At 40.8% G+C, this 26,167-nt stretch overlaps 1 protein-coding gene across 26 annotated transcripts in view; it reads right to left on the bottom strand.

The window, feature by feature from the left end:
• ATXN2 (ataxin 2) overlaps positions 1–25,577 on the bottom strand; it is a 52,521-nt gene extending 26,944 nt beyond the window's left edge. For 16 of the 26 annotated variants that reach the window (XM_055796938.1, XM_055796939.1, XM_055796948.1 and 13 more), the window contains exons 1-10: positions 25,317–25,577; positions 18,483–18,519; positions 16,759–16,818; positions 15,914–15,985; positions 15,527–15,677; positions 7,501–7,625; positions 6,131–6,222; positions 3,205–3,402; positions 2,510–2,688; positions 786–995 (exon numbers count right to left, since the gene is read on the bottom strand). In XM_055796938.1, the coding sequence (XP_055652913.1) occupies positions 786–995; positions 2,510–2,688; positions 3,205–3,402; positions 6,131–6,222; positions 7,501–7,625; positions 15,527–15,677; positions 15,914–15,985; positions 16,759–16,818; positions 18,483–18,519; positions 25,317–25,435 (1,243 nt within the window). In that variant the 5' untranslated portion in view covers positions 25,436–25,577. Of the gene's footprint in view, positions 1–785; positions 996–2,509; positions 2,689–3,204; positions 3,403–6,130; positions 6,223–7,500; positions 7,626–15,526; positions 15,678–15,913; positions 15,986–16,758; positions 16,819–18,482; positions 18,520–25,316 lie in introns of those variants that run through there. The other 10 variants (XM_055796952.1, XM_055796953.1, XM_055796956.1 and 7 more) reach the window with 2 other exon arrangements.
• Between the last annotated feature and the right edge of the window lie 590 nt (positions 25,578–26,167).

The following is a 26,167-nucleotide window of genomic DNA, read 5'->3' as shown; positions in this document are numbered from 1 at the left end:
CAACTACAGCAGAGACTGCAAGTTTCCCGTGAGTTTAGTACAACCAGTTTTCATTTTTCCAGGCTTGCTAGACAGTGGGGTGTGCAGGCTAGTTTTTAAGTGCACTTAAATAAAGTAAACCTAGAATTTTAAAATGTGTTCCTTACTGTACCCTCAGAGGACAAACAAATTTAGCTCCGAGAATTCTGCATACAGTTATGGAATACTCATGGGTTAGCCTTTTCCTGCGGATTATTGACTGCTGGGGAGCTGACTTATTGTTCTGCCGCAATGTAAACAGATCTAAAGTTCTCTACAGATTTGCCTTTGAAGCAGCTTATCCTATCCCATTCCACAGTGCACTTCTCTGAATACAGCATTTTTATTATTATTATTATTATTATTATTGTTGTTGTTGTTTTTTTATAAAAGGTAATTCAATAATTTAGTTAAATTTGAAATTGTTTTTTGTTGAACAACTGTATTAAAATTTTGGTATTTTATATGAATTTATATTCCTAAAAATGCTCTCTAAAGTTATCAGGTCCTGCGTGTTGCTGTGGGTTAAGACACTGAGCAGCGTTTACAAAGCTGAGTTTATTTCGTACCAACTTGGGAAATTTCACAGCTTTATTTTGTTTTTGTAAAGTTCTTCAAATAAAAAGGTTAATAGAAATAGTCTGATAAACTAAAGTTAAACACAAATTATAGGTTAAGTAATGAAGAGGAAAAACAATTTTGTAATTAAACTCACAAAGGAGTTAAACAAAGACAAACAAAAACATGAACAAATCGTGGTATTGTACCTTCTGAAGACATGCGTTTAGGCATAGTAGAGACAGGAGCTGGAGAACCATGAGCAGAGGGGTGAGACGGGGGCCTGGAGGGCCGCGAGGGGGGCCTGGAGGGCGGCCGTGTAGGGGTGGCTGCCCGAGGTGGAAGAGAGTTGGGACCTGACTGGTAGCGAGAAGGTGGGCGAGAGGAAGGAGATGGGCAAGGCGATGGCCAGGGAACACCTGACAGAACAAATGATATGAAGGAAAGTATAAAAACTAAAGAAAAATTATGGGGAAAAAGGTCAACAGAAAAAAAAAGTAAAATATGACAAAATGATTTTTCATGTTTAACCCTTTGGGGATAGATTAGTTTATTTCTGCAAACAATAAAATAAGTCTCTGCAAGGTTATCTCCTCCACTTCAGGTCAAATTTAACATCTGAATGTCACAAACTCCCCAAAGGGTTAATTAGGATCTACAAATACTACTAAGGAACAGACAGTAAAGTTTGATCTGTTAGCCTATCATATATATGTTCTACAGCACACATCACTCTTGACAAGGTCCTTAAATAGCTACCAGAGGTTCTCAAACAGCGGTTCACATATAGTATTGACTATACAAACTGCTAATTTCAAACCAAATGATGAGCAATATCACTTCTAGGAACTGTATCTTTACAAAAAACAGCGGTGTTCAGTGTCTGAATCCTAACATTTATGCCTTTATCAGTTATCTGAAGTATTAAGGTAGTATTTTAATCTAGGATATAGGGTTCATTGTTTCCAAAACAAAGAAATTGAATTCACAAGCCATTCTGAATGTTTTAGGTATATGATGTTCATTCAGCAGAGTAAAAGGACGTCAGAAACCACAAAGACTACAAACAAATCTCCAGGTTAGCACTGTTTGGGCAAGACTCAGTTGTATATCCTTTATACAGCTGACTGTGTTTAAAAAGGAAGTCTCACTTACCTTCAGATGTTTCTCAGACTTCCTCTCCAGATAGAGGCACTTGAGTATTTACACATTTTTTCATTTATTCGCAGCAATCTCGTGTAACAGCATTTTTAACTTATAAAAATAATGCCTCAAGGATAGGCTACTGCTGAAATCCATCTCAAAAAATGGTGTTCACTTTATGAAACACCAGTTCCTGCTATACAGTGCCTAGTGATGTCTGTTTATAAACATTACCCATGTGTATAGCAGGAAATACTCAAATAGCTATTTGGAGAGAAGGCTGTTGATTCCTTTTCCCCTAATGCTTCTCTTACTTTCCCAACAATGATTTTTTTCCCCCTAAATCATCGTAAAGTCAGCAAATTGCTTTATTCTATTTTGTGGGAAACTGAATCGCACCAGAAAGGACAGAGTGATGCTTCCTCGGCTGCCACCTCCCTTTCACTAGGTGTCAGCATTGCTGCTCCTCCACGCGCGGAGCTTGGCAGTAGCAGTACATAAAGCCATTTCTAATCTTGAAAACCGCATACTGCACCATCATCTAAGACAAAGGTGTCTGAGAAGGAAAACAAGTGACATTTCTGCTCTGCAAAGCTACAGTGCAGTCAAATGCACATTCCATTACGAGTAGGTCAACCCAAAGCAAAATTGCAACCTCTGTGTTAAATGATGAACGCTAACCTAGCTTCTGAAACACATATCCTAAGACCACACCATATGCAGTTTCAACATAATTAGACAATTGACTGCAATTTCAAAAGGCACATGCATTTAGACTACAGATACTTGCCTCCGTTAACTACTCTCTGATCTGCTCCAGAGTTAGGACTGAATTCTGAAGTATGGGATCCAGACCTTGAAATTGGTGGGCCTGATCCAGACTGGCCCATCCTCGACGAATTTTGTCTTCCACTTCCCCAGGACAGGACATCTCTGTTCCTCTGTCCAGGTGGAATGTATTTATTTTCTCTGAAAGACAGCAAATTTCTGTCAGTGTTAAGATGGAACTGAAAGACAATGAAAAGTACTTGATCCAGCGCTCTGCTGATACTTTCTATCTTTCCTAAATCGAGCTAAAGGAAAATTCTAAATACTATCAGATGTTGACCTAAAATTCACCTCATGAATTGGCTTTTGATACTGACCACACAGTCCACTTTCTATGAGCCCACAGACACTGAATGATTTAGTGCTAATGCCTGAAATTCTCCATGACATACCGAAACCACCGGCCTTTCCTGTAATTTGGTATGAATTCACCACAGCGACATATCAGAATGGGGAAGTCTGTTTCACTACAGAGATAATACAGGGCCAGGCAGAGGTGTACAAGTAAGCCTGAGTGCCAAAACCAGCACTGTTTACACAAGGTTCCTAACCTAATCAGCCCTGCTGAAAAAGCACAGTTTCAATGAGTGAATTGCTACTGTACCAAAATATGTACATAATTTAAATAAAAATACTATTCATAGCATATGCAAGTACCTAGTGTTCACACCATGTCCTTCTCGTTCATTAGCATTTCTCTGAACAGCAGTATATTTTTCTTCTTCTGTTCTTTCATCATTTTCCAAGGCAACCCGAGCTTTGTATTGGGCACTTGATTCAATTTCCTCTGCTAATTGAGTTGCTCTGGCTTCCCGTTTTAAAAACTCTTCTGAATTATCTCTTTCTAATGGCACCCTAAAAGACAACGGAAAGGAAAAGAATCTCTGAAATGCATTCAAAAGCACAAAGAAGCTACAAAAATCACATAGCATTAATTCTAACCAAGTCAGGGTAAAAAAAGCTTACTTTTAAGCCAGTTGACTTGCTGTCTTTTTTAGTATGTCAGTATTCCTGGACTGGTTTGATACTATTTGCAAGTTCAGTTTCATTTACCAGCCTAGAGAGCTGAGGTCTGGGTACAGAGCTTTTCCATACGACTTGCAAAATCCCCAGTCCCTAAAGCTATGCAAAGGCTCCAACTTTTAACAGGGTTAAGCACACGACTAATAAAAAGCCTTAGTCTGTTGTTTATCATATGGGACCAAGTCTAAACTTCTTTAGCTATTTACACATTCCCAATGGACACAAGAGTCCCCAATTCTACTGAAATTAGAGTTACATGCTTAATCCTTTGATAATTCCAGCCACAGAATTTTAGCTCTTCCTGTTATGAATAACTGCAGAAAAGACAAATGCAATACGTTAGAGTACAGGACCAGAAGCCCATGACTCATATGCCATGTCCTAGGACCTCAAAACCATTTAATTCCATGTATCTATATTAGGTAATAGCATACTGCAAAAAGCATACACAGCTTCCTTAGGAAAGCCACCAAGGAAGAATTCAATGCACGAGCAATGAAATACTGAAGAAGATAACCAGAAATGGACATCATACCCGGCACTTCCTTCCGTTCACCCATGGTTTGCATTTCACCTGTTCCAATTTCTGTTGAAGTACCAGGTTTTATCAAAGAACACTCTGGTTTCTCCCTGATTCTAATTTTAAGTTCCAAAAGTTGTTTTATCCAACCTTCCTTTAGAATAAACTACACAAAAATACAGAACACAGTTGAGGCTTGGACCATGCTATGCTGGGCATTGTATAACCTCACTACTGCAAATATTTTGAATAATGTAAAAAAGAACAAAGAAAGTAGGTGGAGAGAAAAACCAAGTATGAAATCATATATGCAAGGTTACTCAAGTATTGGTGGCATACTTGGAGTATGAACTAGGAAAACAAGTGGCTTTACCAAATTCCAAGCCAGCACTCAGCTACTACATCACAAGTTTTCCCCCATGCACACATTTTTACTGGCCTTATCAATGGTAACTACAAGAATATTAAATTAAAACCTTACCCTTCAGCGTAAAGCTTTGGCTCAAATAAGATATGCATGAACACAATGCATACAAACCTTAAGTCACGGGCCTTGCTCACCCTGTATTAAGCATACGCACAAGAAAGGAGAATACCCAATACATCCTCATCTATTTAAAGTGACTGGGAAAAAAAAATGAAGGTATGTATGCAGTAGCACTGATGGCAACCTAAACAAGCAAAAGAATGATTTTGCATTTCCTAACAGGGAAAAGGTCAGTAAAGATGAAACAAAGGGGATGGGCAATATGTCATTGTTCAGAACCCTGGTGATAAGAGAAGAATGTACATCAGCTGATCAACCTATTAAAACAGTACACTTGCTAAACCACAAACTTGCACCTTTATGAAGTTTGACAAACTATACCTGCTAATGCTTAGCTCTAGGAAGAGAAAACAAACAAGAAACCCTGTACAATCCTTCAGTTGTACATACAAGCATTTAGCTACACTGCTGCGCATCACACTTGGAGAATCAGGAAAAGTCTCCCAGTTTAGCAGACTGATAATGCAAAGTAAGTTGCTTGACTAGGAAACAATGGAATTCATTTCAAGCCACCTTCATGTTTTTAATCTGTTTCCATTAATATCCATAAAGCAGAAAGATGGAAGACTAAAGTTCAAAAGTACAAAAAGTACTTAGAGCAGTGAAGTATACGAAAGAACTTCCCCAGGATTCAAAGGTAAGCCGATTAAGACACTTTGATTATCACCCTGTTACAGGTCTATTTTAACAAAACAGTACAAATAAAATTGTTGAACCAGAGACCTGTAGACAAGTGCTCCAATTCTACACACAATTATCAAAATACTCACTGCAATTCCTTGACATTCAAAAAATCAGTTTACGCTTTGCAAGTTAAAAGAGTGGGGAAACATTAAAGATGTTTCACAATGGCTGAACATCTGCAATTGATTTGTTTTGCAGTTGCAGTTAACATTATAGCTGCAGACTATTGGGAACAGGTCCACACTGCCAAAGTAGCCAGAGCAGGCTTTATACCACTTCTACATTCAAGTTGTTATTATATTGCAACTAAAACTTTAGTTTAGATCTGGACAAGTTTGCTGAACAAGTCATCCACAATATACACCCTCCCCCCTTAATTACCAGCAACATTTCAACATTGCAAAATCTACCAGATCAGCTGCCTCAATAAAATCAGGACTCAGTCGAACCGTTCTGCTAGGTTAAATTCAAACTATAGGTATAGCAGCTATGTAAAGACAGTTTCACAGTTTGATATTTTCCACTCTATTCATGAATGTTTTCATAAGAAATAAGCATTATTGCATGCCTAAATTCAGAAAATGTTGCAATGGGAATGAACTGCGCCCATTTAAGGGAATATATGATGATCACTACATCTAACCATTCACAGAACACTAGCAAGGTTTAAGCACTATTCATTCATTGCTTTTTCAGTTATTCAATTCCACAACTTAGAAAGTATGTAAAATTACCTTCAGAATATAAAGTTTGTCAAACCAGGGAGAACATTAAATACAAATCTAATAACAAAATATTTTGGAACTTACGTATAAGAAGATAAACTGCTGTCATAAGTTGATACTACACCATAATTTTCTTCATTGTAACGAAACATGTCATTGGGATCCCATCCATTAGACTAGAAGAAAATGATGCTTGTTTTTCAAAATGACATTGGAAATACATTCCCTTTAAATTAAGGGCTGATGGCAGAAGTTAAACCTTTTGCCCTTTTTCCTGGGCCTATGAATTCACTGTCCAGATAACAAAGTTACTAAAGCCACAATTTATTTCAGGGAACTTTGTTCATCAGATGCACAGATTTTTACCTTCAAAAGCAGTGGGTTTTGTTTGTTGTATTTGTGTTGGTTTTATGAGGTTTATTTTTAAAGTACCATGTCCACTCTGTACTAGAAGATTACTGGCTAGCAAGAAATACATACATACATGAATGCTTTTTCCAAAAAGTGCAAATTGCCACTTCTGAACGTTAGAAGAGTCCCTTGCTGTGGCAAGTGCTGAAACTTTTCAAATGCACTACTAATGCAATTATCTGAGATACACACACCACAGGCAGAAGACCCCCTGTTGATCTGCACAACTTCCCCACTTTAGTAAAACTGCTATTACTGCATTCAAGCACAATGATAAATGTTTTGAATATTTTATAAAACACTGACAGTATTAAGTATTCTAATAAATCTCAGCTGTACAATATGTACACTAAAATTGACAGGATAACTGTTCTACCCAGACAAAGTTAATATGCTCCACAGTAACATGACTAGATTCTCCTCTAATCAGTAATATTATCTTCTTTAACATATTGCAGTCTGAATACCTTACTAAAAAGAATACATGGTTGAGTAAAAGCTGACTGCTATGATATATAAAGAAACATCATTCGAGACCATACTCTTCATCTAACAATTCATAATCCACTGAGATTGTATCTGTGCTTATTAAGTTGTGGGTCAGACTTCCATCAACTTCCTTCATCTTAGCTCAGAGACAGTTAGCTAAGCACAATTTCGCCATAACTTCCAAATGCAATGCTTGTCAGACAGGAATGCTCTGATTAAACATAAATCACTTCAGTGTATTGCTGAATTTGGAGTCCTTAATAAAAGCTCCTCTTTCAGCCAGTCCATGAGTCAAACATGTCCCCTACCACAGCAGCTGCCATTTGTCAGTATTTGCCAAAAGTGGCATTTGAAATCCTGCTATTCTTATTCAAATTGTAAAAAAGTACTGTGGTAGCTGCTAGCAAATACTGAACATACACCCATACAATGCAGGCCAGCAATTTTAGACAGAAGTTCATTACTAGATTGAAATTAAGGAATTGTTTCAAGGCATGTCCAGAGAAATAGGTTATTTTCTACAGACTATTGGAGACAACAAAAGCATTACTTACAACATCTGTCTCTAATGCCTCAAGCTCCTCAGTGGCGGTGGTCTCTCCTCCATCCCATGGTTCAAGATCCTTTTCCTTGTGTTCACCATTCACTTTAGCACTGATGGCTGAATCAGTAAAAGCATCTACAATGGAGTGGGGAGGGATGGGGGTGAAATCAAGTTGGTTAAGTACAGGAAGACATACACACTAGTTATCTGCGGAACAACCAAATACAGCTGAATTGCAGGCACATTAAATATCATTCACCTCCTCTTGTAGTTGCTGTGTTCAGTAGGACTACATTAGAAAGGTGCCTCCTTCATACTTAGAATAACTAAGAAAGTTCAGACTAACTTCTAACATGTTGAAGAACCGCAGTGATTACTTTCAGTTATTTCAAAATATTTTACACAAGCTACATGTATGTTGGGGAGGGGGGGACGGGGACTATCCCCATTCCCCTAGAAAACCCTAGACTTGTATAATACACTTTTCCAAACAGCCCACAAAACTGCACACTAACATATTTTGCAAATATCAAAGAAGCATGAATGCAACCCAATCCCATTCCTCGAAGTATCTCAATTTCTTCTATTTCCACAACTTCTCAACACACCAACATGCACGTACACACTTTTACTCCCTTTGCAGCGTAACTCAATTACCCATTAGCTTGGTGCATCCGTTCACTGTGACATGAACAGAGAAGTCTTCTTTCCTACAAGAGCTTTTTCAAGCAGCAGCTTAGAACATCACACAGCATGATTCAGAAACTCTCTACCTCTTGTTCTCAATAAGATATGAAAATAAATAAGCAGCAAGTCTGCTATTGTTTATAAAAATTATAAAAACTTACATAAAAAAAATAAAGATCATGAGCTTTTATTTTCACTTGTTCATATTTCATTCAAGCCAGACTTAAGAAGGAATAATACTAGAATATTAAATTGCTGTGAAAAAAAGGTACAAAGCCATTCATCAAGGAAGCCAAGCTTTTATATTTGTAAGCAACCAGATCTCAGAGCTGCCATACTTAAACAGAAGGAAATTTAAAAAATAAAATAAGCTTTTAAAAAGTTTATAAATAAATAAATAAGCCTAAAATAAATAAGCCTTCAATCTAGAATCTCCTACTATCATTCTGCTGATAAAATAAGGAGCAAACATTTCAGACCTTTAGAAAAGATGAGCTCAAACCACCAGGCAGTGTCAGATATGGAATAACGTGGCTTAAATTAAATTTTGGCAAGATGTACAATCTTACTAAGAAAAACAAACTTTCAAGCCATCATGAAGAGTTCACAACATATGAAGTTGGCCACTGATGTTACAGTTTTTAAACAATCACTGAAGATTTTTTTAAAGAGACTGCTGACAGCTTATTCCTGTTTTACCCAATTTCACGGGGAAGTTCTGCACATATATTGGTATGATCTGTCATAAAATTTAACTGTGCTTAGGCTGTCTAACAACATTCAGCACTATCTCATGAAATGCTCGCTCAACTCATATGCAAAGACCAAAGGAACTATGGGTAAGCAATTAAGCATTGTTAATAAGCTTATATGAAACAAAATGTTATAGAAGATGTATGAAAATAAAGAGTTTATTAGCTAAACATTCATTTCAAATACAAAAGAATCAGTAAAATAAGAAAAGAAAGCCAAATGAAAGAAAGACACCTAACGAGGCACACCACTGTTAGGGCTTGTGAAATTGCAAAAACCTGCATCAATCACCTTGCGAGATGTCACAGGCTGCCAACCAAAGCTGTGACAGCACCCACGCAGCTGGAGGTTAACGCTTTCAAGTGACATCGTATTTTAGCTCGTCACTAAATGCAATGCCTTTAGCAGGCAGGTTTTGGGATTACTTGTAAACCGTTCTGAAATGGAGTCATTGTTATCGTTGTACTACCTGCGTGCTGATGCAAAATTTCAGTTGCATTTTCAACTGTTCAGAATAGGTAAAAATCAAGGGTGAGAAGAGAAGTCACCAACTAACTGCAAGATACTCTAAATGATTCTGTGAAGTTATGCATGCATGTTTTATAGTGCCATAAATGTGCGAGCAAAGATAGTAAGTTTCCGTTATATATTATGGTAACAAAAGCATTATGAAAGGCAAGATGCAGAGACATAGAGTGACTGCCAAAAAAGTTACCTGTTTCTGAAGGAACTACAACAGATATGGAGAGAGAAAAAATTGGAAGACATCAGATATAAATACAGGTGGATTTTTTCACATTATATGGTTGAATTCAGGCTAAGCTAAACTCTTTCAGTCCCTCTCACAGACATATTCAAACTGATTATACATCTCCCAACTTGCAAAGATCATTTCCACAGTAAAACCTCAGCAATGTTCCCACCTAGTAACAGCCCCATGTACCTCCCCGTTTTGCTTCCCAAAAAACCCCCTCCAAATAGCCTTACAGATTTCTAAGGTATACCAACTTGAAAGAAAACGTCTCTCAGTTTCCCTTCACACAAACAGCTTTTAAAATATAGTATAACAGAAGATATGTTTAAACATCATCTAAAACTACAGTAGTAACAGTGCTACCTCAATTCACAGTTAAGTAGTAACTACAGAGCACATTTAAAGGGAGGCAAAAGTCAGGCTCTAATATTTGGAAACTCTGCATTTACCTGATCAATACCCTGTAGCTACACTGCCACCACCCAGACAGACCAGTGCTGCTTCTGTGCCAAGCATTAATTCACTGTCTCATGTTTGGTCTGCTCAGATTGGACATTTTACACTAATGCAAGTTGGAAGCTGCTTATGTCACTTCAGAAACTGCGAAACTTGCTTGTGCATTAGTTCACTGGGAGTAGAGGGAACTCTTCTCCAATGAGACTCGATAAATATGAGTTAGAAGGACTGATGGCAGCACCTGATGAAGGTAAACTTCGGTATTTCAGAAGGATGTTTCCTTAATTTCTATTAAATTACTTCAGACAAACTCCATACACAACTGTGCCATTCTGGATACTGTAAATAAAATACTAGCTTAACAAGTCTTATCTACTCAACCCACTAATTTTCTTATTTAAAAAGCCACATAAACATTTAGCAGAGTGCTGTTAAAAATTATAATGATACAGATGAACTGGGGGAAAAAAAACCTCAAGTCAAAACAAAAACTCCACTAACAAATGCTACAGATCTGAGTAAAATGTGCACAGTCAACTAAGTTTTCCAGCAGAATCCAGTATTACATGGCGCACACAAAGCTTCACTGCTCTTCATTTCTCTCTCACTTTAGAATGAAAGTCACAAGTGAGACTGCAACATCAGTTTAACCTCTACAACTCAAAAGAAAATCCACAGTTAGGAGAAATTCAGGCTACAAAGGCAGACCTCTAGTCAGACAATACGGTCTCATGAGCATTGAGGCAAAGTTTAAATGTAGCAGAACAGTACCTCAAGGCACAGATCACTATTTTCCCGGAACAAACAGCTAGAGAGGCACACGGGACACCAAGATTAAAAATGCAGCAAGTCAAACAAGACTTTACCAAAATTAATGAGCAACAAAATTGAGACCATATGTAAAAAATTCTACAATTACTTGTTTCCAAAACAAAAATACTGCTCTTAAGATTATTAGTAAAGTAGAACCTAAAACATGAACTGCTGCTCCAAGCGCCTCTTGGCAGAGTAGTAACAGACAAGACACTGACTGCACAAGCTCACCCACCCCCTTTATCTGGTGCCTCATATCTCTTAGCTGTTGAATGCACAATTCACATGACACCTTGGCATGGCCAAATTTTTAATCAATTCCTTTTCTACATGGTAAAACTCAAGTTAAAGATCAAATGAAAACTGGTCAAACAAAGAGACTGAGCTGTAACACTCAATTAGCCCCCACTGCCTCTGTATCTGCTTAATGTGACATCTCCTAACCAAGAAGTTTGATGTCAAAGACCTCGTGTCTTGTTTTAAAGCCTGCTAACTGGGGAAAAAAAAAATCCCAAGGACAATCCTATGCAACAGAAATTCACATTAAGTAAAGGCAAACTAAATTTACACATTCTAAGAAAAACTCAGCTTGGGCACATTCTGCCAGTATGTGCTATTAAATGACTTAAAGAAAAAATTGCCAGAATAGAGCAATTAAGAGTCCGGGTTTAATTAATTTCAGTGTTTAACATGCCTGTTTTCACAAACATATTTTGAGCTACTAATGGTGAAGAGCACAAATACGCAATTCAGTGCAACTCTGCAGTTCAAATGCTATTAAACCAATCGGCATTATGTGCCAAACGCGTTCATGCTGCACGCTGCAAGCTTTGATCAAGTTCAGCATGACCCATAGTAAACTGAGGTTTCACCTTAAAGGTTTCAACAGTAAACTCTCATTTGTTTTGTAACTACTTACTACTGATTTGAAACATTAAAACCAGTTACCACCAGTTTTGCAGAGCCAACATTTCCTTCCTTTGTTCATAATATGCCTACCGCTATTCCTCTTCCAACACTTTCTCTGGAAGGATGCCACTTTCAGTGCTAATTCAAGGAAAAACTTAAATAGCCAATTCTCTTCTGCCTTTTTTCATTGGATTTGTAACATTTTTCTCAGAGCGCAGTAATGGTGCCAAAAAACCAATAAAAACATTGTAGAAGCCTTTTACTTTAACAGTCGTTATGATGTTGAATTGTCTTGTCTTTCAAGAGAAGCCAAGAAGGCACTCTGAAGCCTTACTCAAATTTGAATCACATGCAAACCAGCACTGTCGACAGATCAGCGTTTAGGACTACAGGAAACACTGCTAGAAGCTTGCTCTGCAGAACACAGGAGAAATACAATTTTCAATCACGCAGCCCAAGTTAATCTAGCAGCTACCAGATCTAGGCACTTCACCTTTGCCTCAGAAGGTGAAGCAGAAAGACAGGCTAACATACAGCCCAGGATTCCAACTTGTATGTTAGAGCAGATTCTGAGCAGTCGGTTTCCACTGCCACATGCAGAAAACGGTGCCTGTCCCTCTTTAAATGCAGACAGAATAGTTTGAAAGGGGAATGATGGATACAATACAATTTCACCTGAGTTTTCCAATGCATGTTTCATTCATCAGCCTGCCTGTACTGCAAAAGCCCTAATTCCACAGCAAGAGATCCTCAGGTGACTCCTTTTCCATTCCTTCTGAAGCCTTACAGGAATCTACATGAGCATGAAGGTCTACGCAGATTGACAGAGTGGCAAATAAGGGCCCAAGAAGTAGGGACAGATTGATTTTTTTAAACATAAACTGTTACAACGTCCCTATCTACACAGATCTACTATTTCTTCTCCCAACCCTTCCAATTTCTACAATCTGGGCAGGCACCACACACCGTCTCCACCGTTGCGTCTAATGGTGCAACGTCATGCTTGGCACAAGCAAATCTAAGACTGCTGCTTCCAGACAGGGTGGTTTCACCCACCCCAAGCCTCTGCTGTCGTTACCTCCCCTGCACTCACACTACTGATGTAGCTGCAGGATGAATTATCAGCTCACGGCTCCAAAGCTGCACAAGTATGATAGCAATGAAAGGTGCCTGGCAGACTATTTCAGATGGTTCTTTCAGACACAACTGTATTCTCCACTTTTCTGAAAGGAGAATCCATCCCATTCCCTTTCTCCCCACCTGTTGCTCTTTTCCAGTACTCTTCCAGTCTCTTCTGTCCAACTTGGTCATACAGGCAGACAATGCAGCTAAGATCTCTGCTATTCAAGTCTGACGGTAAGTCAGAAGATCAAGACTCACAGTCAGGAGCACCGTTTGCTACGCTCCTCCAGCTCAGCAGCAAAGCAAATGCCAGAAAAAAAATCCATAGAATTCCAGACACTTATACTGAACCAGGAAACCAGGATGCACTAAAATTTCCAAAACAGTATCTTTTGCAAAAATGAAGTTTACTTCAAGGCCTCCTCAAAAGTCTAGTAGTCTCCTAAGGAGTAGGAGAAACTACTCACACAGACCCCAAAAATCCCTACTCTAGGTTAGCCTCTCCTATGGCAACTGCTTGTGAAGCATCCTTTTGTTTGACTACATTTTTTAAGAAGTGAGAGCAAGCTGCTTTCCAATCAAATATGTTCAAATTGTCTAGTAACTTGTCTGTGAAAGCCAAAAATCATTAAGGGCTAGGCAATTTAAAAGTATCTGTTCCTGGATAAGTGCAACACTGTCAAACTTCTCTGGGTACCAGCCAGTAATCATTTCCAATACAAAGGCGGCAAGGAGCCATCTTCTCACCTAGGGGTTCAGACTCAGTGAATACACAGGCTTATTGACTTGGTACCATGAAGATCTGGGTTTATTTGTAAGAACTAAAGGTCAGCAGTTCCTGCATGCATGTTCATACACTTCCATTCTTTTGAATCCTTGCTTATTTAATATCCCATGAAGCAGAAAGCCCATCATTGCTCTAATTTGCAGGTGTGTGCTCAGAGACTAACTTACGCTTTCCAGCGTCATTCCAAGATAATACGTTTTTGAGACAAAATGGAAAGCAGATTAATCTACCTGCTATGAGTTACTAAGTTTTGCAGCCTTCCCGTTAATCTTGCTCCATCTATACAGCCTGCTTTCAGGTCTCCTCTCCAGCTACTTAAGAGGCTTAGAATGAAAGACATTCCACCTAATAAAGTAAACTGAGCAACTGTTCAACCTGAAGCAGTCATTTTCTTCCAGAAAACTTCCACTGAGTAATTATTCTAGAAGTAGTAGTATATTCTTCATTCTGTCTGCTCAAAATCTATAAAGATTGGGTAATGGGAGAGCCCAGTTTGCATTTACATTAAAGTGATGTTCATAGCAGACCCATTACAAAACAGCTCTCGTGTGATTTAAATTCAAAGTCCCATCCTGAACCTGGAACTTATCTGCATTTCAATGCTACATTTGCTCTGACATTATGCATCTTCTTCTGGGAAAAGCAAATGCCTTGAAACAACAAGCCTCTCATTCTTCAGCTTTACATCAGGCAAGAACACATGCACGTACAAACACAAGGTGAAAAAAGAAAGATCTCATTAAATGTCCACCAGTCTCTACACATCTCTAAGTCACTGCTACATGGGAATAAAGCACATGCATTACAATAACCACTTAGCTACCAGTGATAGTTGTTGATTAACCTGAAAATGTACAGATCCGCAATTTCACTCCGTGGCACAGAAAGCTATGTATTAGCTTTTATTCCTTAGCCCAGCAGATCAGGAACATAAACACAAAAACCCTTGAGATATGCTGCCCAAAAAAAACCTGCAAAGGAACTAGAGCTGTCTGACTTATGAGCCTCTTAGGTTCTAGAAAAATAATTAAGGTCTTGGAGGTCAGACACTAAAAGAAATGTGAAGGCTGCCAGGCTGCCTGTAAAATCATTCAAATCTGACAGTCTCAAGCCATGTCTTCCAGATTTTAAGACCACTATCCTGCCACCTCACTAGGTTCTTCTGCATTTTTGAGAGCCTGACCTACAGATCTACAAGCAGTAAAGCAGAAATTTAAAAAGACAAATAGTGGATTTTCTAAGAATTTTTAGCTTCATTTGCAGTAGTATTTTTAGAACATTTATATGAACGCCTGTTGAGAGACAAATGTTACTTAGCTAAATATAGACTTTATATATACGTATCAACTAGAACAATAACCTTTTTATAAAGAATTTGTGTATTCATGGATTTTCATATAGCATTTACCAGACTAATTTAGAAAGATATTTACAAAAACAAAACCAACCTCCCTCAAGATCTGTAATATGTTTTGTAACACCACTAAGGATTTGCTTTCCAGACACCAAAACCAGCCACTCAAAGCAGAGCACCCTCACAAAGGTTCTACAACCCATTTTCAAAATTTTGATAACTTTCTGATTTCAGGAGGTGCTGAGCATCCACTCTTTCCATTGACTTTAATGGTATATTTGGATGTTCTGCACTCATTAAGAGTCTAAATGTGAACTTTAGTTTTTGGATCCTAAAGCATCTACTTTGAAAAATCTTGACTTATGATCTTAAGATACAGACAACTTTAAAAACCAGTGTACCTCTTCTCGCATAATTGGTATCCATATCCTTAAAATGCACCATAACAAAATCTGAAGACTTGAACAAGATACTCTCCAGTATGTCTTCACGTTTTGGCCCCAAACTGGATTCTGCAGTTTTCCGATGAGCAGCATCAAGCACTAAATCACACTATTAGAGACATAAACAGAACACACTAACTTAATACATAATAAGCTACTCTGTAACTTCGCATACTTGCAAAAAAACAGGCTTTTACAACAGGTTGCAAAAATGAGTCTTCTTGTGTAAACCCAGACATGAATAGTCAAAATCATTCATAATAAACATCCAAATTTTAATCAAACATTGATTATTCAGTATTAGGATCTTTTAAAGTAGGGAAGAGTCAAAATTAAAAAAATTACCTTAGGACTGTAGGTTTTAAAAACTCCTTCATATATACCACCATTTTTCACCTGTACTTCACATTTGGATCCCTAGAATGCAAGAAAAATGAAAATACAGCTTTCTACCAGCCTGAGAAATTACAAATCTTATTTTTTATGAGAAAATCTGAGAAATTATAAAAATCAAAGATTTATTTTTTAGATAGGTACAATGTGTAAAAACACAGCTCAGTTTTTAGTCAAATCTACTCATTTGACATTTGCCCATTTATAAACACGCCACTGTGTTCTGCAGATGGAAACAGCTGAGTATGTACCAACATCTGTTCTGAAGGGATGCAAAGACACTCACAGAAGCATATTTGGTACTCACAAGAATCCTGACCAGTTAATGCACACAAACAAGCTTTTTGGGGGGAGAGGTGGGGATGGAAATCTATGCATATGTGTGGGTACAAATAAGGATGAAGTCTTAGCCTGGACTCAAGCAGATGTGGGACAGTCCACCTTACTTAATTTTGGCATGTCAGCACTTCCTTTAATATCTGGCAAGAAAGGCTTTCATTCCCTGCACACAGACTCATTTTTATTTATCCATAACCTCTCTGAAGACAAAAAAAAAAAATCAAAATATGACCAGTGCACCTAAGAAATTAGCTATGCCTCTGCAAATTGTATGCGAATCTTTCCAAGCCAAAAATACAGAATAGCTGTTACTGTGATTCTTTAAAGCTCAACCTTGGCAAAAGACGTCTACTGTTGAAGATTAATATTCACTCCATTATATTACAATTAGTGGACTAGTTAACAATTCTCTGTCACCATAGAAACTGTTTACCCCCCTTCCAAACATGAAGACTTACAACAACTGATGTAAGTATGTGAACCATTCTCATGTTTGCATAGATGCCATCAAAAGAAATCTGGAAAATAAAAAAGACATCATGAATATAGGAGAAACATTTGTAACAATTCAAAAAGCCAGTACACCAAAAATAACGCAGGCTCTCACCAGTAAGTACTAGTTCCTAGAAACATTGGTCCGAAACCTTACTCAGTCAATATACATAGAACTGAGGTCACATGAGATTTCCAGAGGACCCTTACCCCTTCTCTGATCAATTAAAGATCTGAACACCCTTCCAAACAGGATAAACATCTACAGAGTGCCCCTAACCACTCAATAAGGAAATCTCTTGCTGGTTGGGTGAAGCTTGTGTGCACAGACTCCTAACTGAAAAAGCCCTGCTAACATCCCTCCCTGGCTTAAGAGCCATCAACAGGATATGGTACTTCTGCTGTAAAAGTAAAAAGGTGTTTTCAGGGCCCGCTGAACTACATCTTTTCATCTAACAGACCTGATTACATGCATTAACAGAAGCTGAAGTCATCAAATCCTGGCGCACCAAAGAGCTACAAAACCTATCATTAAATTAGCCAAAAGTAATTCACTGCAGTATCAGAATCTGAGATCCTACACTAGAAGAACTGCCCAAGTATCACCCAGGTTGCTAGATGACATGCTTGCTTGCATAAGGTCACATGAAGAGGCAAGGGTGTCTGTGTTTTGTTGCAAGGTCTGGTATCTCTCCCTGTCAACTTCATGCTTGTGAAGAAAAGAGATGCTGAAACATGCAAGGACATCACCATATTTCGAGATTTTTAACTGACAACATATCTGTTAAACTGTCAGCTACTTAATCTACTTACTCCTGCATGTTAAGCCACCTTCTTGGTCTGCAAAGACATGTTTTTAAGGATGCTCCTATGGTAACAGTAGAGGACATACAGACTAACACTTTGATAATGTTTAGTGTTTGCGTACGACCTTTTTCACCACTCTTCCTCAAAGCTTCTTTATTTTTACTGAAGTGTCTTGAGGTCTTCAATAAATGTTTATGTAAGCAAACTATAGTCCTTTTAAACCTTCCTACTTCTGCCCCATTCCCCAAAATTAATCATCTTGAAAACCGGGCCAATAACAAATTAGCAAATATTTGATTAGGGCAGTTCAAAGATCCACTCTTCAAAATCGAGAACCACATCTTTAGCTTTGATAAAATTATGTTCTACAAGCCACACCTACACTTCAATAATATATAGCCTTGACAGCAACTAAATGTACATCCAGGTTACTGATAATATTGGGTTAGCTATTTCATAGTAAAGCTAAACAAGACTGTTATTTTTGTTTAACTAAATGCTGTTTTACTGTCATCTGTTTAAGGGAGAAGCCAATATCAGAATCTTCAAATAGGAACTAATTCAGAAGCACTGCCTTAAGTTAAATGTTACCGTATCTACAAGTAGAATTGCAAGAAAATGCAGAAAATTTGTAGCAGTGTAGTCAAAAGTTTAAGTCAGCCTTCCACCCTTCAGCCTCTCAGGAGGCTTAAATGAATGCAAGATGCTACATCTTTAGAAAAGCATACCTCAGTCTAAAATATTCATCACAATATCCAAAGGAAAAATTGAGAGACTATGCCAGTATTAGCTGTTCTTACACTGATACTTGGGTTCACTGTACATAAGTTATTTCCTCACATCTAGAAGCGGTACAATGAGGGGGAAAAAAGCATATACTTACTGTAGGCTGAGGTGGTCCCTTGCCACTGCTCCGACCTCTGAAATTAAATACATAGATGGAATACAATTAAAAGAACTGCTGAAACTGGTAAATTTCTTACCAAGTAAGAATTCAAAAACCCATCTTAATTTAGTGTTGAGAACGGGATCAGAGAAAAAGAGCACTCCTCTAGAGCAGAACTTGACAACTACAGGGCCCATGGCATTGACCCTCCAAACTACTGACCTACAAGCAAGTAACACTGGTTAGTAGGCAATATTACCTACAATAAAGGACAAAATGAAGAAAATACTAAGCCTATGTCATTATAAAAAACAAAACAAAACAATGTTATTACTTATGCAGAATCCTGTAACTAAATCAAATTCCAAAACTTACTGGCATACAAAACCAAACCTCATTCTCAGGCCAATCCCTACTTAGCACAGGGTCCCCCCTCTAAGACCAGAGGCTCAATATATCGTCATCATCTGTCTAAGGGCCACCCAAGTAACTGCCCCATGCTGCAAGGTCCAGAGGAGCCCTGATAGTTAAGGCCCCACCCACAGAGCTTGCTTAGAACTACTACCCACAACCCAGCAAGTGCAACTGGTTAAGTCTGTCCATCCCCTTGAAAACATTAACTACTTTTAATGTGAATCTGTCAATACATAGCACTTGGGACATTTCAAAAAGCTTTTAAATCAACCTCCAAGTCCCTTGCAAACCGAGATGTAACAGTCTGCACCCTCCACCTTAGACATCTGAGTGCCAACAACAGCCCTGCAGCTAGCTAGTCTGCAACAGCTACAATTCTTCAACTTTGCTGGTCTGCCTTATTTCAAAGCTACTTCCTTGTACCAAGAAGTCCTAATTTCAAACATTTATCAGTTATTTCGATCTGTATTATGATGACTTCAGGAATGCACACTGTAATGAGAGGCAAAATGAAGTCTTTATTAAAAAAAAATATTATTTTTTTAAATAGACCCACCTTACAGGTGCACAATCCTTTAATTAAAGAGACCCAAAGAATCATGTGTATGTTTCAAAAGAGTCAAACTCCACTGAAATCTAAATCCAACTGAACATCAACTGCATTCGATTGCTTTTGAAAACACTATGCTGTGGTTTAATACAACCTTGCTCTCAAAACAACATGCCCTTATAAATAGGGCTCATGAGTTAGTCAAGAAATCAAAGACATTTCTCTCAATGAACATAAAGATCCCGCTGATAAATTCTGCAGAAATAAGCAAGTCCATCAGAGAACCATAAAAGGCCTTAATGAAGTAAAAATGAAAAACCACTAAACTATCACCTGATTCGTTTAAGAAAACAAGCCTCTGAAACAGAAACGTGGTCTCATACAGCATCACGCACACCGATGGCATTTGCTGATTGGCAACAACGGCAAATTTCGGATGTCTTGCTGACATTTTCAGAATACTTGCAGAGCACTAATCTCGCAAAAAAAAAAAAAACTAATGTAAATAGCCTTTATTTAATTATCTATCAGCCTTAGCTTCCCATAAGGCAGTTTCACAGCTTCAGGCTCACTCTGGAGACAAGCAGGTCTCACCATTTCCTAAGTCTGCCATTTGTCAAATGGCTACCCATAGCACAGTGCTGAAAAGAGCCTTTTGCGAACCTGGAACATAAATTTTGCATAATATTCAGATGAACTATCCTCTTCTTTCAGAAAAGTCATTTCACCAGATGCGAAACACACAAATAAAAGAGAGGTACAGGCCAGTTCTGATTTTTCCTTTTATTACAGTCAAAAGTGTCAACAACACAGTCTTTCAAAGAACATGGCCAAAGTCAAATGATTTCACCAGTTCCCTCTGTTGGTCTCAAAAGATTTTAGAAGATACTCCTTCCTACATCAGCTGTAGAAATGGTCAAAAACGAAAGAGATGTCGTTGAAATAGAAAGCGCTCCCACTTTTAGTGACAAGTATTCTTAGAAGTTAAATAACTGGGTTGCTAGAGTTGTCAGAAGCTTGGAGTATTCTCTTAAGAACCTAAGTGTTCTAGATTTTTCATCTCTTACCACATTTCCAAAATTACTGTTCCTACCCACGTTTCTTTACAAAACAATCTGATTGTGTGCATCCACACTGGCAAGAGGTCCTAACTTCTACATCAGACCAAGAGTTAAGCTACTTGCAGAAATTCTATATGCTCTTCTGATCTAACAGGTGTCTTTACAGACCTGACCTCTTGTTTTCCAGCTACAACTGCTAAACACAAACGATCAGAAAAAAAGGAAAGACATTCACCAATTCTGTCAATGCTACAATTCAATTGAAACTGTGTATCTTCTGCTAAAACCAAGGCCATTGGCTTCAGGTTTATATTCCAACAGGTGAAGAAGACTCAAGTTCAAACCACCCTTTGACATATCTTTGATGCATCATACAAAAAAAAAAATTCTAGGACCTTTACAAAAGCAGAAAGTAGATGGCCTTTACTAGAAGTCTATCACAGTTTAAAACAGGAGAGTAACACTAAGAAATGGGGGTGGGGGAAACTAGAAGTGTCAGCAGCAATTTGGTACTGCTATCTAAAACCACATGTTGATTACAGTAAGTATAGTAAATAAAAAAAAAATACATTTCATATTGCAAAAATGGGGATAAAGGCAGGCCTGGGAAAAGGCACACCAGCTTGGCAAATCCACTTGTAAACTTGTAAGCTTTGAGGTAGCAAAGTCACAAAGTCAGAAAAGTGCTGCACCAGACAAAGTAACCACCAAGCAATTAAACTTAGTAGCCAATTTATCGCATGCCAGCAGTCACACCTTAAAAGTGAAAGTCTCTGCAAGGGCTTAATCCCAAGCCCTGCTCAATAAACATTTCCCCCCAGCAGCAACTTGCAATTTTTTTTTCTATTTTTATGAGCATTTACTGTCCTACTCCTTAGCATCCCTCACCTCCCACCCTAATGTTTACATGCCACATAGAGCATTTGTATAAGCAAAACAAGGTCACACATTTATATTTTTCCAGTTAAGTGAAAACTAAGACAAGGGACACAAGCCTTGTCTCTGCAGCAGCATCTTCACTTTGACACTAAGAAACAAATGTAACCATACTGCAATTAATGTCTACAGCAGAAGCGCACCTACAAAGACTGTTGTATTTAACAAGAGTTAATAGATGTTCCTGGAGCACTGGCTGACATTACTACAGCTTTGAAAACAAATTTACAGGATACTCTAAAGAACTTTCATTACAAGTGCAGAGAGCTGGTAAAGCTTTCTTCTAAAGGAGAAATCAGAAATACAAAGTTTTATTTAAGCGCACTATTTGTCTATGTAAGTCAAATAAATCAAAACTGTCAAATTAAGATTACACAAGAAGTCCTGCAGCATTGTTTTCTGTAGTTTTTCCCTAATACTAACATTAATAATGTCAACCTCTGTCTTCCTACAAGATGACAACCTCTGTAGTGTCTGAACATGTAAGTAATCTGACTCAAGTCTGACCCAATGCCCATCTGTAACCTGTTGATGGACTTAAGTCACTGAAGAAACCTTCTTCACATACTGCCATGAAATCAGTTGTTAAATAACAACTACCTCAAAAGTGGGTATATAATATCATACTAAAGTCCATTAACAGTGATAAGGAGAGACCTGCAGGTTACCCATTCATTTTGCTCAGCAGTTTAGCACGGTTGTATTAAACCGACATACACAAACACGTTAGAATGAACTAGAAAAACTCTGAATGACACTAGTGATCAAACCTCCACAACAGTCACTTCCATTACATCGGAGCACCTCTGCACTCAATATTCCCAATTACTTCTGTCTGAATAGAATGGACACCTCCTCTTCTGCCCTTTACTTAAGCCTTTAGTTAGGGTAATAAAAAACATCAAGGAAAAAGGAAAATAAAGAATAGACCAGAAGTGTTAAGCCTCAAAAGCAAGCTATGCAACATGGGGTCATTTCAATTTTAATTGTTCAATGGGCAAAGCCATTTTATAAAAGATGGTAACTCACAATATTCTTAAAGTTGAGTCCCAAGTCCAGTTAGGCAAGAAAGTTACCAAATAAGAAGGAAAAAGACCTTCTGCCACAATTGTAACTAGACAAGTAACCACCTCAAACCTAAGTAAGAGGTGTTTGCTTCAGACAAAACAACAATGGGGAAAAATGAATAACAAAAAAAGGATGCAGTAATTCAAGGAATGCTGGGACAGATGCAACTTCCCATCACAGGACAGCTAACCTTCCTGTGCTTGTATAAAAGCAAAACTGAACTAAACCACAAAAAGTAGATGTTAGATAATGTTTTGACTAGCAGGTTTGTGTATGAGGTCTACGTTTTCTCCAATTACAGCTCAACGTGCTACTGGCATCCCCCCCTACAGCCTGACTTCCCATCTGCCATATTGCACAGGCAGTTGCCATTAAACAAATGTAGCATTTCACTTAGTGCCTCCTCATACAAAAAGGTATTCTTGTTTTTTCTTCTTGCACACCTTTAAAGATACCTTGATTTGTGATGTTTCCTCTTAATGTAAAAGAAATTAATATCATGAAAACAAATACTGAAATGCTTTATTTATTCACACAAGATTTTACCTTTTCTAACGTGAAATACATATATCCATCATTACAAAACCATGGTAACAAACAGTGAACAAAGCTGACCCTCCACTCACTATCCAATGTAAAAGGACCAGGTGCTTTGCCCAATTAAGTCTTACAGTAATAAACACACAGCAGAAAATTGGGTCCAGTACAGTTATTAATAAGTTTTCTACCCAAACCTAAGCATCTAAGAGCAACATAGCCATGAAGAGTAACATTTTCCATCTCAAGAAGGTAAGAAAGAGAATGCTAGTGCTGCAGGGAAATGAGCTGCTAGGAAGAAAGCTTGGCATAAACTGGAGATGCTTAAGTTTCTATTAAATAATATAATGCTTCAAATCTGAACCAAGATGCAGGCCAGCTAAAAAACAATTTGGGTTTTTTTGAACAGAGAAGCCACTTAGCTTTTCATTTACATGAACCATCTTTGAATTTGCACTCCCATGATAACAAGACTTTTCTTTAGGACAGCAATAGAAGTTCTCTGAAGGTACTCCATGGGGTTCCACCAACCCAGGGGCTGGGATTTTACAGACCCCTCACTCAGAAATAACTTGAAAAATAGATTGACAAAAAAGGAGAATGTGAACACCTCTGAGGGAACATGCCAGCTGCCTAACAGCCCCACTAGAACTCCCTAAGGAGTTCTGAAGTGGAATTTATCCAACAAAACTAGAAATGCAACACTGGGAGGAGAAATCCAATGGCTTTAGTCTTAAAACTCGGAGAGAAATAGAAGCTCACATTCCCTAATCTACAGAGACAAGTGCTGACCATCCTACTGAATTTAAAAAAAAAGCTGTAGGTTTTGTTGCCCTTCACGTTAACCTCTACAGTGCCACTGTATGTTGGCAGGGATAACAGTTTAGCAAAGCACAGTAAACATGAGGTTCAATCTAAACAGCCATATGTAAAAACTATTAAATCATTGCAATGAACTACTGACGTATTATTGTTATTATTTAAGTTTATTTTGCCCTTTCCAATCCTAGCAAAGCTTTTCCACTTCCAGTTCCACAGACTGGTAACAAAGCAGAACCGTATTTCCAGTGATGCCCAACAATGGGACCGCTGCAAATTCTGTTTTATTACCAACAAAAACAACGCACAAAACTGCGTAAGAATTAAAAGTCAAGGAGTAAGACGAATAAAACTTGAAATGAAACTGCCCTGAGTGACTATGACCTTCAAAACTGTTACTGTCCTGCTCTGATTATTTGTTAGGACCCCCACAGCACTGGAAAAGAAATCACAACACTAGAAAGTTTATTGTTTTTTTTTCCTTCCTCTCCCTCAAAGATGGGTGAATTTGTGTAGCTAACGCTCTCCGAGGAGGCTCAATCTTCCAGGAGCCAGCAGGGCCTCCGCAGCGTGCGTGGGGAGGGGGAGCCGGGCAGCAGCCTGCGGCAGCACCCCCACGGCTCGCCCCCCACCCCGGCGAGAAAGTGCAGCCGCGCTTGGCACCACCACCCAGCGGCGGGGCCAGCCGGCGCTGCCGCGGCCTGCCCGCCCGCCAGCATTTCGATTGCGATTTAAATAAATTGAAAAAAAAAAAACCAAAATAAAAAAAAAATATTTGGATTTAGATTAAAAAAATACAGCCCGGCGAGCCGGAGGTGTTCCGCCGCAGGCGGGCCTCCGCCGGCAGGCACCGGGCAGGAAGGCGGCTCCGGCCCCCTCCCCCGCCCGGCCCCGCCGCCCCCCCGGCCCCGCCGCCATCGCGGCCGGCACCTTCCCGCCGCCGGCCCCCCGCGCACGTGCGGCCGCCGGCCCCCGCCGCCGCCTCCTCAGCAGGCGGGTCACGTTGGCCCGGGAGAAGCGGCGCCCCTCGGCCCCTCCGCAAGGCCCCGGCCAGGCCGCGAGGGGCTTCGCCCGCCACCCCGCCACGGAAAATGGAGGGCCTGCCGTGCCCTCCGCCGTCCCCGGCCGCCTGAAGGGCACCGGCGGCGGCCTGGCCTGGCGGCCTCGCCCCGACGGCACTGCGGAACCGGCGGGTCCCTCGGCGGGCCTGCGTGCGCCCCGCCCGCCGCCATGCCGGCTCCCGCCCCACCGGGCGGAGCCCCCCGCGCCGGGCCGCGTCCCCCGCCATGCAGCAGGCCCCGCTCCCCCTTCTCGGCCGCGCCGCCGCCCATGGAGGCCGGTGCGGGGGGGGGGGGGGGGGGGGGAGCGGGGGGGAGCGGCGCCCGCACCGGGCTCTCCGCGGCGGAGCCGGGGCCAAGGCCGGGCCCGCCACTACCGCGCACCCACCTGCCCATGTTCTGCCTCCCGCCGCCCGCGGCTGACGGGAGGCCGGGGCCGCCGCCGCCACCGCCGGGGGGCTTGCGGTTGTTGCCGGCGGCCTGCGCCGCCGCTTGCTTGAGGGACATGACGAGAGGGGAGAGGGCCGGGGGTGCGCGCCGGGGCTGAGCGAGGGCCGGTCCGCGGGGCCTCGCTGCGCTGCCGGGGCCGGGGCGCCGCTGGCTCGGCCGGTTGCTCCCAAACAGTGCGAGCGGGGCGGAGGGAGCGGAGGGCGGCGCGGAGGGATCCGCGGAGGGGGGGAGGGGGGGGGGGGGGGGGGGGGGGAGGCCGGGCCGGGCCGGCGGACGAGTGGAGCGGCGGGGCGGAGGGGAGCGGCGGTCACCCCCGCCGCCTCTCGGGCACCTCCGCGGCGGCAGCGAGAGGCCGACGGGGCGGGGGGGCGGCGAGGCGGCGGCGCCGGAGTGGGCGGCGGGCGCGGACTCTTTACGGGAAGTCGGAGGGCGCCGCGGCGGTGCTGCGGAGGGTGAAGGGGCGGAGGCGGGGAGGGGAGGGGGACACGTGAGGCGGCGGCGCGGGACGGCGGCAGCTCCCGCCGCAGCTCCCACCGCAGCCCCGGCCCCGCTGAGGGGAACGGGCCGAGCCCGGCGGTGCCGTGAGGCCCCCGTGGGCGCAGCCTCCGCAGCCTGCCCGCGCCTTCACCCCGAGCCCGCAGTACCCGCAAGGGCGAACCCGTGCCGGTGCCAGGCGGGCGGACACCCCTGGCGCAGCCGCTGCGGCCGGGCCGCAGGCCCCGGGCCCTGAGGGGAGCGCTCCCCCGAGCCTGGCGGCGCAGGGCCCGAGGCTGCGGCCTGAACCCCGCG

This window comes from Falco peregrinus, chromosome 2 (assembly GCF_023634155.1).
Source record: "Falco peregrinus isolate bFalPer1 chromosome 2, bFalPer1.pri, whole genome shotgun sequence".
NCBI classification, from domain to species: Eukaryota; Metazoa; Chordata; class Aves; order Falconiformes; family Falconidae; genus Falco; species Falco peregrinus.
Note: the sequence above shows the minus strand (reverse complement) of the source record. Positions and strands in the feature narration are given on the sequence as shown.